Source organism: Scyliorhinus canicula, chromosome 22, assembly GCF_902713615.1.
Source record: "Scyliorhinus canicula chromosome 22, sScyCan1.1, whole genome shotgun sequence".
NCBI lineage: Eukaryota > Metazoa > Chordata > Chondrichthyes > Carcharhiniformes > Scyliorhinidae > Scyliorhinus > Scyliorhinus canicula.
Window position 1 is genome coordinate 28045778 of NC_052167.1, and position 15957 is coordinate 28061734.

General features: G+C 47.6%; 1 protein-coding gene across 1 annotated transcript in view; it reads right to left on the reverse strand.

Moving 5' to 3' along the window:
* The window catches only part of LOC119956182 (serine/threonine-protein phosphatase 2B catalytic subunit beta isoform), a 102999-nt gene that overhangs the window by 42680 nt on the left and 44362 nt on the right, over positions 1-15957 (reverse strand). Inside the window, exons 2-3 of the mRNA XM_038783122.1 lie at positions 5513-5713; positions 920-1044 (exon numbers count right to left, since the gene is read on the reverse strand). Of these exons, the coding sequence (XP_038639050.1) occupies positions 920-1044; positions 5513-5713 (326 nt within the window). The remainder of the gene's footprint in view (positions 1-919; positions 1045-5512; positions 5714-15957) is intronic.

A 15957-nucleotide genomic window follows, 5' to 3' on the forward strand; every position in this document is an offset into this window, starting at 1 on the left:
ACCACATCTTTGGTTCATTTCTCCCCTCCTTTTAAGCTGACTCTTGCAGGGGTGCAGAATTCAGATCTAGTAGTGGCAATACGGTGCTTTGTTGATCAACAAGTTACCTGTGAGAGACCTGGTTGGCAGACTATTCAACTGTGGCGTGCATAAGGGGCAAACCCTACGTGCAGATCTGTAAGAGGCACTAAACAGCAATCAGCAGCAAGAATCCTAACCCAGGTTCAACAACACTGACCAGAAACTGAAAACAGCTTTCGGGTATATTTATGGTCACATATACTTCAATCTGAATTCCACCAATATTGCATCCTGCAATGCAGATGAATATTTTACATTGATAAACTGCAGTACAAAGCTCGCATGGTTCAACAGTATGGGGCAGCACGGTAGCATTGTGGATAGCACAATCGCTTCACAGCTCCAGGGTCCCAGGTTCCATTCCTGCTTGGGTCACTGTCTGTGCGGAGTCTGCACATCCTCCCCGTGTGTGCGTGGGTTTCCTCCGGGTGCTCCGGTTTCCTCCCACAGTCCAAAGATGTGCAGGTTAGGTGGATTGGCCACGATAAATTGCCCAGAGTCCAAAATTGCCCTTAGTGTTGGGTGGGGTTACTGGGTTATGGGGATAGGATGGAGTTGTTGACCTTGGGTAGGGTGCTCTTTCCAAGAGCCGGTGCAGACTCGATGGGCTGAATGGCCTCCTTCTGCACTGTAAATTCTATGAACAGTCAATACTTGAGAGAATATCGAATGTAATGTGATCACATGGAAAGGCACTTGTTTTGGAAAGAAAGATACATGCTCAAATTCAATAATGAACATTCACGCACTTTGTAACCACCTCCCTTATCCGACCTTCCTTCTTCCCCACTTACTGGGCAAAGCAAAGTTTACCGACAATGGGATTTCACCTGCTTACCTCTATGCTGAAATACCCTCGGTCCACATAATCGCCAAGGAAGAGGTATCTGGTACTGGCTGGTGACCCTCCCACTTCAAATAGCTTCATCATGTCAAAGAACTGACCATGAATGTCCCCGCATACTAGAAGAGAACAACTGCATTTTAGACTCGAATCAACATTTATCAAAACACTGACAGATACTCACCCAGGACATTTACCGCGTAGAAATGCATCCCTTTCATTTTGGGGATTTAAAAAAAACAAATTTATGTACCCAATTCGAGGGCGGCATGGTGGCGCAGTGGTTAGCACTGCTGCCTCACGGTGCTGACGACCCGGGTTCGATCCCGGCCCCGGGTCACTGTCCGTGTGGAGTTTGCACATTCTCCCCACGTCTGCGTGGGTCTCACCCCCACAACCTAAAACGATGTGCAGGTAGGAGGATTGGCCACGCTACATTGTGCTCAATTGGAAACAAAAAGAATTGGGACACAAGGGCGATGCAGAGGGCGAGGCAGAGGGCGAGGCAGAGGGCGAGGCAGAGGGCGAGGCAGAGGGCGAGGCAGAGGGCGAGGCAGAGGGCGAGGCAGAGGGCGAGGCAGAGGGCGAGGCAGAGGGCGAGGCAGAGGGCGAGGCAGAGGGCGAGGCAGAGGGCGAGGCAGAGGGCGAGGCAGAGGGCGAGGCAGAGGGCGAGGCAGAGGGCGAGGCAGAGGGCGAGGCAGAGGGCGAGGCAGAGGGCGAGGCAGAGGGCGAGGCAGAGGGCGAGGCAGAGGGCGAGGCAGAGGGCGAGGCAGAGGGCGAGGCAGAGGGCGAGGCAGAGGGCGAGGCAGAGGGCGAGGCAGAGGGCGAGGCAGAGGGCGAGGCAGAGGGCGAGGCAGAGGGCGAGGCAGAGGGCGAGGCAGAGGGCGAGGCAGAGGGCGAGGCAGAGGGCGAGGCAGAGGGCGAGGCAGAGGGCGAGACAGAGGGAGAGACAGAGGGAGAGACAGAGGGAGAGACAGAGAATTTTAGAATGTAGGCGATGTTGGAGAGAGAGAGAGAGAGAATGAATGAATGAATGAATGTAGGCAATGTTGTTGTTGGGGGTTTTGGTGTGCGGGGTAGCCCCCGCCACCTCCGTGATGGGAGTTGGGGGCTGTTAGGGGGCCAGGTGGAGGCTCTATCAGGCCCCGCCCGAGTGACACCATAAACCACACACCCGTTTGTTTTTCTTCAGAGGGGCTCAATATTTGGAGAGGAAACTAGTCTGTGCAACCGCAGAGTTGCAAACCAGTTTTCAGTCCGAGCCTGGCACTTTGCCGAATTCTGGTAAGATTCCGCCCATAGTCCATTAAGGACGAATGACATTTATCTTCAAAAGAGAGACCCCATTGGTTATGTACGATTTGTCGGGCAGTACTCCACAAGCATGGAAGAGACGAGGAGACAGGCTTTCATCAACTACTTGTCGCTCCGGGGTTTGAACCTGCCCTGCTGGCATCATTCTCCATCGCACATCTATCCAATTGGGCTAACTGACCCCCGCCCGTAAATAACCACAAAGTTAGAATGGCGCAATTATAGAACATAGAACATAGAACAGTACAGCACAGAACAGGCCCTTCGGCCCTCGATGTTGTGCCGAGCATTGATCACCCTACTTAAACCCACGTAACCCGTATACCCGTAACCCAACAATCCCCCCATTAACCTTACACTACGGGCAATTTAGCATGGCCAATCCACCTAACCCGCACATCTTTGGACTGTGGGAGGAAACCGGAGCACCCGGAGGAAACCCACGCACACACGGGGAGGACGTGCAGACTCCACACAGACAGTGACCCAGCCGGGAATCGAACCTGGGACCCTGGAGCTGTGAAGCATTGATGCTAGCCACCATGCTACCGTGAGGCCCCCACCATGCTACCGTGAGGCCCAACATTTCGTGTTGAAATTGTGTAGAATTATCGGAGATTTTTGTTTTTGCTGATGACATCACATTTAAAATTGTAAATTTCATGAAACAACGATAAACCAGTGTGAAACAAAATGGGAAAATCACGTGAACCTTCAGGCTGCTGCTATCCATCTTACACTCAGGGGTGTCTGCTGAACAGTATCAATTTAAAATGATCAATTTTGCTTAAGCAGGCAGCAGTCAATGATTGCTCACCTCCAGAGGCTTAATCTAGATTCTGTGTGCGCAGCAGTGAGAAGAGTAATTACACAAATCATTTATACCAACAGTTAACTGTTTAGCTACCATAGAATAAATGGTCAATTAGCTGAACTTTTTCTAGTGCATGGCGGCCGATGCAGGACCTGCTGTAGCTCCTTGCAGTGATCGGCCTTGCTAACTAACGTCTCAACTAAGCTGGGGGGGGCAAGAATAGAAAAATTAGTATCAAATCACAGACTAATATTTTTTTGTCCGTGTCCTTCCCCAGTTTCATCAGATCCAACTTCACCGGGAATCCAATTTGTTGCAAAAAAAAAGTTAATCCCCGTCTCCTAACATTACTGAACACCCACAGTGGTTTCAACACGAAATGTAAAATATAGAACTATCCATCCTTTGGAAACTCATTTAAAAATATGAAGTCATGGATGTAATAAGAACATAACATAAGAACTAGGAGCAGGAGTAGGCCATCTGGCCCCTTGAGCCTGCTCCGCCATTCAATGTGATCATGGCTGATCTTTTGTGAACTCAGCTCCACTTTCCGGCCCCGAACACCATAACCCTTAATTCCTTTACTCTACAAAAAAACTATCTATCCCTATCTTAAAAACATTTAATGAAGGAGCCTCAACTGCTTCACTGGGCAAGGAATTCCATAGATTCACAACCCTTTGGATGAAGTTCCTCCTAAACTCAGTCCTGAATCTACTTCCCCTTATTTGAGGCTATGCCCCCTAGTTCTGCTTTCACCCGCCAGTTGTGATTGCACTGGAGGGGGCGCAGAGGAGATTCATTAGGATGTTGTGTGGGATGGAACATTTAGATCATAGAATTTACAGTGCAGAAGGAGGCCATTCAGCCCATCGAGTCTGCACCGGCTCCTGGAAAGTTATGAAGTTTAAGTTATGAAGAGAGATTGGATAGGCACGCTTTCGCTAGAGCAGAAAAGACAGAAGGGCGACCTGATCGAGGCGGACAAGATTATTAGGGGCATCAACAGGGTGGATAGGGAACAGCCAATTGAAGGGTCACTTTCGAGGGGACACAAGTTCAAGGTGAGGGGCAGGAGGTTTGGGGGGATTCGAGGAAAATCGTTTTCCCCGGAGGGTGGTGATGGTCTGGCCTGGGAGGGGGGTAGAGGCGATAGTCATGCCTTGACTATCCAAAGCCTGTCCTAAATCTTCATGGCAGCAATCAGGAGTATGACCTTATTTCGTAGAATTTACAGTGCAGAAGGAGGCCATTCGGCCCATCGAGTCTGCACTGGCTCTTGGAAAGAGCACCCTACCCAAGGTCAACACCTCCACCCTATCCCCATAACCCAACCCAACACTAAGGGCAATTTTGGACACTAAGGGCAATTTATCATGGCCAATCCACCTAACCTGCACATCTTTGGACTGTGGGAGGAAACCGGAGCACCCGGAGGAAACAAGCGCACACACGGGGAGGATGTTCAGACTCCGCACAGACAGTGACCCAAGCCGGAATCGAACCTGGGACCCTGGAGATGTGAAGCATTTGTGCTAACCACCGCGCTACCGTGCAACTTGGATGAGTACAACTCCCAACCCTCAAGAGGTTCAGAGCTATGACAGATGAAGTAGCCCGCATGATTGGTATCCCATCCACCACCTTAAACCTTCACCTCCTCCACCACTAGTGCAGCGACATATAGAAGATGCACTGCAGTAACTCGCCAAGCTTCCTTCGACAGCACCTTCCAAACCCGTGATCTCTACCACCTAGAAGGACCCGGGCAGCAGACACAAGTTCCCCTCTGAGGCAAACACCATCCTGACTTGGAACTGCATCGCCATTCCTTCATTGTCGCGGGGTCAAAATATTGGAAGTCCCTCCCTGAGGAGCACATGTATCTACTCCGCCAGATGGACAGCAATTCACAAATGTGGCTCATTACCACCTTCTCAAGGGCAATGATCACGAATGACAAATGCTGGCCTTGCCAGTCACACTCATGAAAGAGTAAACAAAAAGAGCTAATTCCACAGTGACCTTCAATTAATACTGGGGCCTTTTGGCTCGCATGGTGTCACTCTTACATCCACTAAGCTATCTGGCAACCACTAAAAATGCACTGAAGCTGCAAATTCTCAAATTTAATGATTTACTTTGGAATAGGAGCCAAATTCCAGAGTGACAATCCTGGGGCACGCTGCCTCAAGACGTTTTGCACTGAAATGAAAAATGAAATTAAAATCGCTTATTGTCACGAGTAGGCTTCAATGAAGTCACTGTGAAAAGCCCCTAGTCGCCACATTGCAGCGCCTGTCCGGGGAGGCTGGTACGGGAACAGGCAGCAATATTAAAATAGATCATCTATTTCAACCGAGTTTTGCCTTATCTAGGTTTTCAACGGGAGTGAGGGGAAGGAGAGAGAAGGAACACACACGTTTCAATCAACAGGCAGCGAACTGGCACCTTACCCGTTATCGGTGCCTCCACTTCAATCATGGTCTTTTCTCTCCGCAGGATTTCAGCTCCATCGTTAATAATTCTAAGTGCAATCTCTTCCTCCACCCGACCTTCTTTAATTAAATGATTTTTCAAAACGTCCACCCGAGGTTTGCCATTGACGTCGAAGACCTCCTCAAATGACAAGCGGTGGGTTGGCGGAAAGGGGACAGCTGCAGGAGGGAGACAAAGAGCAAAGTAAACTGCGTCCACCGCTTCGGAATAAAAACAGAAGACAACCGGCACTTATAAACTACATTAGTCTAAATGTCAAAAGCAGTGCAAAACGTTGGATGGTTCCAACACTGGACAAGTTTGGATGGGGAAGGAACAAATCTCGGTGTCAAATATTAAAGAATCCTTGAGCCCCGGTAGCTCAAAGTATTGACAAAGGTTTTGTTCCTCATTCTGCCATCTGTTCCGAATTGTGATTCATCTTAGCCTCACTGGTTTGGTGGATAAGACTGTCCAGTGTAGCTCTCGGCTATAGAGTTATTCCGTACCGGGGGACTAAGTTGATTTCAAGCAATAGGAGATGACAGCTCGGTGCTTCAGGGATACGAAAAGGAATAGTAATCAGTGAACTGCTTGCAATATTGGGCATCAACTCCTGTTGGAAAATGCACAGAAAGTGGCGGAGGAAAGGACTGAGTTGTGAGGCCCATTCAGTTGGATACATGGGCAAGGTACTGCCACCAACTGAACAAAAAGGGAAGGGGAGGAAAAAGGCCGATACAAACCATCACCATCACCTGTATTTTCGAACCTTAGTTGCTAAATTGGCTCATTTTGTAGTCTCTGCTTTTTCAAAGGAAACAAGCTGTCAGATAATGACTCACGCCAGTCCCTCCTCAGTTGGGTTCATGCATCTGACTCAGAAGTTTGTGGATTGAATCCACATGTCCGAGGCGGATATCATATTGACTGGAAGTGCCATCTTTCAGAGCAGCCCTTAACGGAGGCTGAAATTGCTCTGTTAAATGGATGCAAAACATTTCCAGCCATTATTTGCAGAGTACCAGGGAGTTGGCCTGACCAACATTCATCCCTCAACCATCACTATATGGTCATCCATCTCGGCAGCTTGTGGGCTCAGAACATAGAACACTACAGCGCAGTACGGGCCCTTCGGCCCTCGATGTTGCGCCGACCTGTGAAACCATCTGAAGCCTATCTGACCTACACTATTCCATTTTCATCCATATGTCTATCCAGTGACCACTTAAATGCCCTTAAAGTTGGCGAGTCTACTACTGCTGCAGGCAGGGCGTTCCACACCCCTACTATTCTCTGAGTAAAGAAACTGCCTCTGACATCTGTCCTATATCTATCACCCCTCAATTTAAAGCTATGTCCCCTCGTGTTGGTCATCACCATCCGAGGAAAAAAACTCTCACTGTCCACCCTATCTAACCCTCTGGCCATCTTATATGTCTCTATTAAGTCACCTCTCAGCCTTCTCCTCTCTAACGAAAACAACCTCAAGTCCCTGAGCCTTTCCTCGTAAGACCTTCCCTCCATACCAGGCAACATCCTAGTAAATCTCCTCTGAACCCTTTCCAAAGCTTCCACATCCTTCCTATAATGTGGTGACCAGAACTGCACGCAGTACTCCAGGTGCGGCCGCACCAGAGTTATGTACAGCTGCAGCATGACCTTGTGGCTCCGAAACTCAATCCCCCTGCTGATAAAGGCTAGCACACCATATGCCTTCTTAACAGCCCTATTAACCTGGGTGGCAACTTTCAGGGATTTATGTACCTGGATGCCGAGATCTCTGTTCATCTCCACTACCAAGAATCTTGCCATTAGCCCAGTACTCTGCATTCCTGTTACTCCTTCCAAAGTGAACCAACTCACACTTTTCCGCATTAAACTCCATCTGCCACCTCTCAGCCCAGTTCTGCAGCTTATCTATGTCCCTCTGTATCCTATAACATCCTTCGGCACTATCCACAACTCCACCGACCTTCGTGTCATCTGCAAATTTACTAACCCATCCTTCTACACCCTCTTCCAGGTCATTTATAAAAATGACAAACAGCAGTGGCCCCAAAACAGATCCTTGCGGTACACCACTAGTAACTGAACTCCAGGATGAACATTTGCCATCAACCACCACCCTCTGTCTTCTTTCAGCTAGCCAATTACTGATCCAAACCGCTAAATCACCTTCAATCCCATACTTCCTTATTTTCTGCAATAGCCTGCCGTGGGGAACCTTATCAAACGCCTTACTGAAATCCATATACACCACATCAACCGCTTTACCCTGATCCACCTGTTTGGTCACCTTCTCAAAAAACTCAATAAGGTTTGTGAGGCATGACCTACCCTTCACAAAACCGTGTTGACTATCGCTAATCAACTTGTTCTTTTCAAGATAATTATAAACCCTATCTCTTATAACCTTTTCCAACATTTTACCCACAACCGAAGTAAGGGCTCACAGGTCTATAATTACCAGGGTTGTCTCTACTCCCCTTCTTGAACAAGGGGACAACAATTGCTATCCTCCAGTCTTCCGGCACTATTCCTGTCGACAAAGACGACTTAAAGATCAAGGACAAAGGCTCTGCAATCTCCTCCCTGGCTTCCCAGAGAATCCTAGGATAAATCCCATCTGGCCCAGGGGACTTATCTATTTTGACATTTTCCAAAATTGCTAACACCTCCTCCTTTTGAACCTCAATTCCATCTAGCCTGGTCGACTGAACCCGAGTGTTCTCCTCGACAACATTGTCTTTCTCCAGTGTGAACACTGACGAAAAATATCCATTTAACGCTTCCCCTATCTCCTCTGATTCCACACACAACTTTCCACTACTATCCTTGATTGGCCCTAATCTTACTCTAGTCATTCTTTTGTTCCTGATATACCTATAGAAAGCCTTAGGGTTTTCCTTGATCCTGTCCGCCAACGACTTTTCGTGTCCTCTCCTCGCTCTTCTCAACTCTCCCTTTAGGTCCTTCCTGGCTAACTTGTAACTCTCAAGTGCCCTAACTGAGCCTTCATGTCTCATCCTAACATAAGTCTTCTTCTTCCTCTTGACAAGTGCTTCAACATCCTTAGTAAACCACGGTTCCCTTGCTCGACAACTTCCTCCCTGCCTGACAGGTACATACTTATCAAGGACACTGCAGTAGCTGTTCCTTGAAAAAGCTCCACATTTCGATTGTACCCATCCCCTGCAGTTTCCTTCCCCATCCTATACATCCTAAATCTTGCCGAATAGCATCATAATTGCCTTTCCCCCAGCTGTTCTTTATTTGCAGAAGTGTTGCTGCGCTTGCCTACATCACACTTCCAAGAGTTAGTCAGCATCCTGACAATGAGACACGGTCCTAAAATAAAATCAAGTTCCTCCTTTATTGATAAGCCAATATATTACATAGTGGCAGCTGCAAAGTGGCTGCATTTGTGCGCAAGGCCCCCACAAACCTCCTAGTCTTACCAGATTAGTACTCATATGGACAGTGCACATCACAACCCTCATCTCGCCTCTCTACTTAGGCAACTGAGCTCAGGAGAGGACTGTAACAGCGCGATATCCAATAAAATGCCTGTTACATAACTAGGTTAGGAACTTCCACTACTGTGGAGAAGAATCCTCTCCAGCCACCTACCCACAGGTGGGGAGAAGCGGATGGACTTTCATCGGTTTTCTCAAGTGACAGGAACTGGATGACTAAAATTCGATGTCCGCACACCGCGACTCTCGTTCTTCTCTTGTGAATTGGTGGATTTTATCAGGTTCGGGATGTCAGCTTTTTGGTAATAATCTTTATTGTCACAAGTAGGCTTACATCGCAATGAAGTTACTGTGAAAAGCCCCCAGTCGCCACATTCCAGCACCTGTTCAGGTACACAGAGGGAGAATTCAGAATGTCCAAATTACCGAACAGCACGTCTTTCGGGACTTGTGGGAGGAAACCGGAGCAGCCGGAGGAAACCTATGCAGAAGCTGGGAGACCGTGCAGACTCCGCACAGGCAGTAACCCAGCCAGGAATCGAACCTGGGACCCTAGCGCTTTGAAGCAACAATGCTAACCACTGTGCCACCGTCACTGTCAACTGCCACTGTCAACTCCAAACACTTCCAGATTATTAATAATAATAACTTATTGTCACAAGTAGGCTTCAATTAAGTTATTGTGAAAAGCCACATTCCGGCGCCTGTTCGGGGAGGCTGGTACGGGAATTGAACCCACGCTGCTGCCTTACAAGGCAGCGATTTACCCCAGTGTGCTAAACCAGCCCCTAAGCAAAGAATCCTTTCTGGCACCTCAACCTCACATGAGCAGCCTTTACAGCAAGGATGTCCAAATTGCGTGTGCTTTGCACTTAATTATTTAAATCTGCCAAAACCGCATTGTGAACTGTTTGGAAAAAAAAACTTTTGATACGTGGCTCCACTCTCCTCAGCTCAGCATTGGCTGCCCATCTCTCATTTTCCTCCATGTCTCGGGCTTCTACCCCCTCGAACCGCTGCACTCCGTAGGGTGAAACATCTGCACAGTGCTGAATAACAGCAAGTTCCTGTTTATTGACCCACTGACAATGAAGGAATAGCAATTTCATATTTCTGACAGGGCATTCAAATTATTGAATAATCTAAATTCTGAACTGCAAAAATGATGCCAAATTAGCAGTAGCAGCTGGTAATCCATCGGCAGAAAGACTTTTCACACCCTCAGGGCAGCCAAGTGTTTTGTAGCTGATTAAGAACTTTTGAAACGTAGTCACTAACATTGGGAACGCGGTCTCCAGTTTGTACACAGCAAGCTCCCACAAACAGCATTGTGTAGCGTAGGCGAGAAAATCTGTTTTAATGATGTTAACCGATGAACAAATATTAGCCAGGACATTTACGTCCATTTGATGAAGAGCAGACAGGACCTCGAGTTAACATCTCATTTGAAGGATGGCACCTCAGAGAGCAACACGCCTTTTATGGCTGCGACGTATGGAATTCTGGAACTTTATTGCTCTATTCATTTGTTTCCACTTCAAGCCTTTTATTAATGAGCTCCCTTTTCACCTCCTTTCCCTAGTTTCAGCTCCATTTCTACAGAACCCACGCACAGGAGACTGATCCCGAGGGAGACGGCACGGGGATGCCAAGGACGCCCTTACTGGGGAAACCCGGTGCTGGGTCACGTCAATCACAACTTCTGGAGATTGGATCATCGCAGCCAAAAATACAAGCCAGTCAAAAGACAGATTGTTTACCATATCGTATAACATTTAGAATATCGTGTTTCTAATTGCATTACTGGGAAAGATCTTAGTCCCATATTCTGCATTAATAGATTTGCCGGGGGCCGGGGGGGGGGGGGGGGGGATGCAAGGAGAATTGAATCTGTAGCAGTATTGAAGAAAAACGTTGTCTGTATAAGGAAGTATGCAATACGAGTCTGAAGACAGGGTGCATTGGAAAACAGCAGAAGCAACCAAGGGGCCTGAGCACTGAACGGAGCTGGTCACAGTGACTGATTGCTGCTATTTGAGAAGATCAAGCTTTTGACAACGTATTACTGTGGCATTTTCCTCTGCAAACATACAATCAACCTTCCACACAAGTTCCCTATTCTTCTATTTATAGAATTTACAGTGCAGAAGGAGGCCATTCGGCACACTGGCCCCTGAAAGAGAACCCTACCTCAGCCCACACCGCTACCGAATCCCTGTAACCCAGCAACCCCAACTAACGTTTGGACACTACGGGGCAATTTATCATGGCCAATCCGCCTACCCTGCACATCTTTGGACTGTGGGAGGAAACCGGGGTGCCCAGAGGAAACCCAGGCAGACACGGGGAGAATGTGCAGACTCTGCACAGACAGTGACCCAAGCAGGGAATCGACCCCGGTCCCTGGCGCTGTGAAACAGTTGTTGCCTCTTTTGAAGGCTCAATATACTGAGGTATACCTGTCCAATACCTCACCCAGGTGGTCATAGTGCGTTACAGTAAGTGGCCTTTTGGCCCATCAGCTCTGTGATGCCCATCAAACACCTATCTCCTCGAATCCCATTTTCCAGCACTTGGTCCGTAGCCTTATATGCTGTGGCAATTCAAGTGCCTGTCTAAATACTCCTTAAAGTTGAGGGTTCCTGCCTCTACCACTCTTTCAGGCAGCAAGTTCCAGATTCACACCACCCTCTGGGTGAAAACATACCCTCTAAATCTTCTGTTCCTTACCTTAAATTTATTCGCCTTGGTTATCGACCCCTCCACTAAGGGGAAATGTTCCTATCTACCCTATCTATGTCCCTCTTCTACACCACAATCAGGGCTCCTCTCAGCCTTCGCTTCTCCAAGGAAAACAACCTAACCAGCCTCTCTCGATAGCTGAAACACTCCAGCCCAGGCAACATCCTGATGAATCTCCTCTGCACCCTCTCTCACGCAATCACTTCCTTCCTATTGTAGCAATCTGGGATGGCCACTTACAATAAGAAATATGGACGGTCGCAAAGCATAACGGGAAAAATGGACAATGCAAGGTTCAGCCACGCTCAGAGCCTGAATGTATATTTGTGAGCGAAGAATCCAGAAAGCATCGAAACCCCCAACCGATTAGCATTTTGATGGCCCATCTCCGTAAGACAAGACTGATACTTGAGCAACCGATGCAATCCCAGACATTTTGGCGCCACTCCCTGTAGTCAGGAAGCATTAACAACAGGGTCAATGATCGCTTAGGACATGCCCGTCCATCCCTTTATTGGCTCAAATCAAATCCAGTGATCAGGACTACCCAATTAAGGGGTCCAAACTGAAGGGCCGCTCAAAAGAGCACGAAACTCCCCAAGGATAAAGAGAGACACCGCCATGCATCCGATCTCTCTTGGACCTGGCGCTCCGGCAACATCTACCTCCAATTGTAGTACCACCAGAAGCAAGTTCAAGTTCAATGCCCGCTATCAGACGGATGAGCCCAGCTGAGCAGCAGTTACTTCTTCAGACCCGATAGATCCAGATTCGAGCAAAGGCCACTGTTCGTCTGACCTAAGCCAGGTGCCTGAAGTTAAGTACAGGTTGTCATAGTTGATAGGCGTAGTTTAATTAGTAGTGTCTATGGTGCATGATTAATTGTGTGTGTAAACAAAGTACGCTTGGTCTTGAACTAACTGGTATTTGGCTCTTTGACTGATATCTGGTTGAATCTTGTGGTGGTATCATTTGATACCTGGCGACTCTGAGCAATACAATATTGATACCCAAAGAAAGAAGGGCAACCTTATTGATTGCCGTATTTATAGCAGGTAAAAACGGCAACACTATGGTATGGCAACCAGGACTGCACACAGTCCTCCTGGTATGATCAATTTTCATGAGTGAGCCTCGGATTTGCCTACCCAAACTGTGCCCCTACAGCCTTGTGCCCCACAAAACCCTGGCAACTCAATTTTCTGCTTCACAGGCTTCGCTTGTCTTAATTTTAAGGAGCTGCAGTTTCAGCTCAATCTCTGAGCCTTGGGTTTCCCACTGGTGGAGAACAAGATACAAGGTACCTTAAAGCACAGCATATATGGAGGAAATCAGTTACACAGGTGAGTGAAATTCCCTGCATCCAAGAAATTAAAATGACGAGGACAATTGCACTGCTTCTTAAAAAAGTCCCAGCGACAACAAAATCTATAAATGAGTGAACGAACCACACCTCTGCCCTTTAAAAGCACAGATTTTAAATGCGGGTGTATTATCGTTAATTCTGTATCTTGCCAAGCCAATTTAGGTAAGCTTCCATTGACAATTTCCAAGATACAAAAGAATCATAGGTGGGTTTGCATAACTAGAAAGATAGATATTGGCAATGAAAACAAAATTAGAAAGTTCTCCTCTGTTCAAAACGGCAAGTGATAGGGAAAAAATTAATACTGCACTAATACAGATACTTGGGAAAGGATAGGGTAACAGCAATGTATTACAGGATGCAGTCACATGAGCATTTTAACAGCATCACCAAGTTGTGCTCGTATTAGCAGCTCGAGATGTAGAAGTGTGCAAATGCCACCACAGTCCCAGAGGCTGCTTTCTCCTTTGAGGGGGGGGGGGGGGGGGGGGGGGGGGGGGCGGCTGACTGGTGGTGATTTAACCGAGGATCACCACACCTCAGGCGAGGTTGAGAAGACGGAGCTTCGCTACGATGGAAATTGAATCCGCGCTGTTGGCCTCGCTCCACATCACGAATCAGCCGTCCAGCCAACTGAGATAATCGACCCATCTCAAGATGTATGCAAATTGGTGAAAATTTCAGCTTTATAAAAGAGGTAAAACTGGCAGAAACTCAACTATATCGCAAATGACTTTATGACCATAACAGGGCTGAGCATTCGTTCTCAAATGTTGAATGACACACAGAATAACGTTGAGTTTCCTCCCCAGTCATGAGGATCTGCAGAATAAAAGTGACCTTGGATGTGATGGGTGTTCACACAACAAGTGTTTTTTTTTCCCCACCGGGGCAATTTTGTGGGGCCAATCCATCTATGCTACACGTTGTTGGGTTGTGGGGGTGAGACCCACGCAGACACGGGGAGCGTGTGCAAACTCCAAACAGACAGTGACCCCGTGCCAGGATGGAACCCGGATCCGGTTTAGCTCACTTAGCTAGATAGCTGGTCTCTGATGCAGAGCAAGGCGAGCCATACGGGTTCAATTCAAGTACCAGCTGAGGTTATTCATGAAGGCCCCGCCTTCTCAACATTGCCCACTGGAGGCAGCACAACAGCACAATGGTTAGCCGTGTTGCATCACAGCTCCAGGGTCCCAAGTTCAATTCCTGGCTTGGGTCACTTGTCTCTGTGGAATCTGCACGCCCTCAATTTATCTACGTGGGTTTCCTCCAGGTGCTCCGGTTTCCTCCCACAAGTCCCAAATACATGCTGTTAAGTAATTTGGACATTCTGATTTCTCCATCAGTGTACCCGAACAGGCGCCAGAGTGTGGCGACTGAGGGATTTTCACAGTAACTTCATTGCAGTGTTAATGTAAGCCTACTTGTGACAATAAAGATTATTACTTTGGGTCCTCGATGCCATGAGACAGCAGTGCTAACCACTGTGCCACCCTGCAACTCGCAGTTCCTGTCCTTCTTAGTGGTAGGGGACACAGGGAAGCAAGTGCCGGTGAAGCACATACTCAACCCTAAAGCACTGGTGTTGAAAGGGGTAGATATTGGGTGAAATGGCAGGGAGCATCAAGTGAACTGTTCTCTCCTGTGATGTGGAGATGCCGGCGTTGGACTGGGGTGAGCACAGTAAGAAGTCTTACAACACCAGGTTAAAGTCCAACAGGTTGTTTCAAACATGAGTTCCCTCCATTCACCTGAGGAAGGGGCAGTGCTCCGAAAGCTCGTGTTTGAAACAAACCTGTTGGACTTCAACCTGGTGTTGTAAGACTTCTTACTGTGTTCTCTCCTAGAGGACGGTGGGCTGATCTAGCGTTGTTGCATTGGAAGTGGTCGGTATTCTGGTGGACTTCAGGCGGACTTCTAGTATTCTGGTGGACTTCAGTGCGGAGACTTTGAGGGGTCAGTAGGTGAGTTAATATTGAATTGTAACTTTGGTAACGTTCAGAAATTCTCAAAAGCTGAACACGATCAGCAATTTAATCTGAACTGTTTCACCCAAGTGATACTGTATATATGCTCAGAATGAAATGGCTATTGCAATGTGGTTGGGGTGGAGTACAAAAGTTTTTGTTACATTCAGTGTACAGCAGATGGTCGCCTCTCCTGCCAATGAAGACACACTGCCATATAACGGAGCCAAGCACTGCACATACAGCAGTTTCCAGGGCCTGACTTTTCCTGGACGCAAGCATAACTGGAGCCAGCAGAAATAGCAGGGCTCCTTCCTAATGCTCCATTACAGCTCAGTTTACTCAGAGAAAAACCAGAAGCTGGTGTATGGCTATAAAGGCTGCTCCCCTCAAAAGGCCATTCTGCCTGTCAACCAGCACCAATTCAAATGCAGTTAAAGAGAACGCGAGCATGAACACAGGGAGAAGGTGACAGCGAGTAAGAAAAAGTACTTTATATAAAACAGATGTCTGGGAATTCTGTTACAGATCAACAAGCTTGGGGTTATGTTTATGATATAAAGTACTTGAGGCACTGCTGTAACCAAAATCTTAACATAAGTTTTACTATGGTTGGAGTGAACATTCCAACAAGTTTGATCCTGGGATAAGAACCGAGAGCAAACAGCTTCGATTATCACAGCCTCCAGTAATTTAACCAATCATTTTTGGGCGATGCAGTACGTGGATCCATCAACAAATAAGCGCAGAAGTGATGCACTGAAAGGTTGTACACTGTAAATCTTTCCCAAATCCTAATCATTTCCCTTTCTACGCTCCTCATCTCTGCTCCCTTATGACCAGAGGATGCAGATTAGAATGTTTTT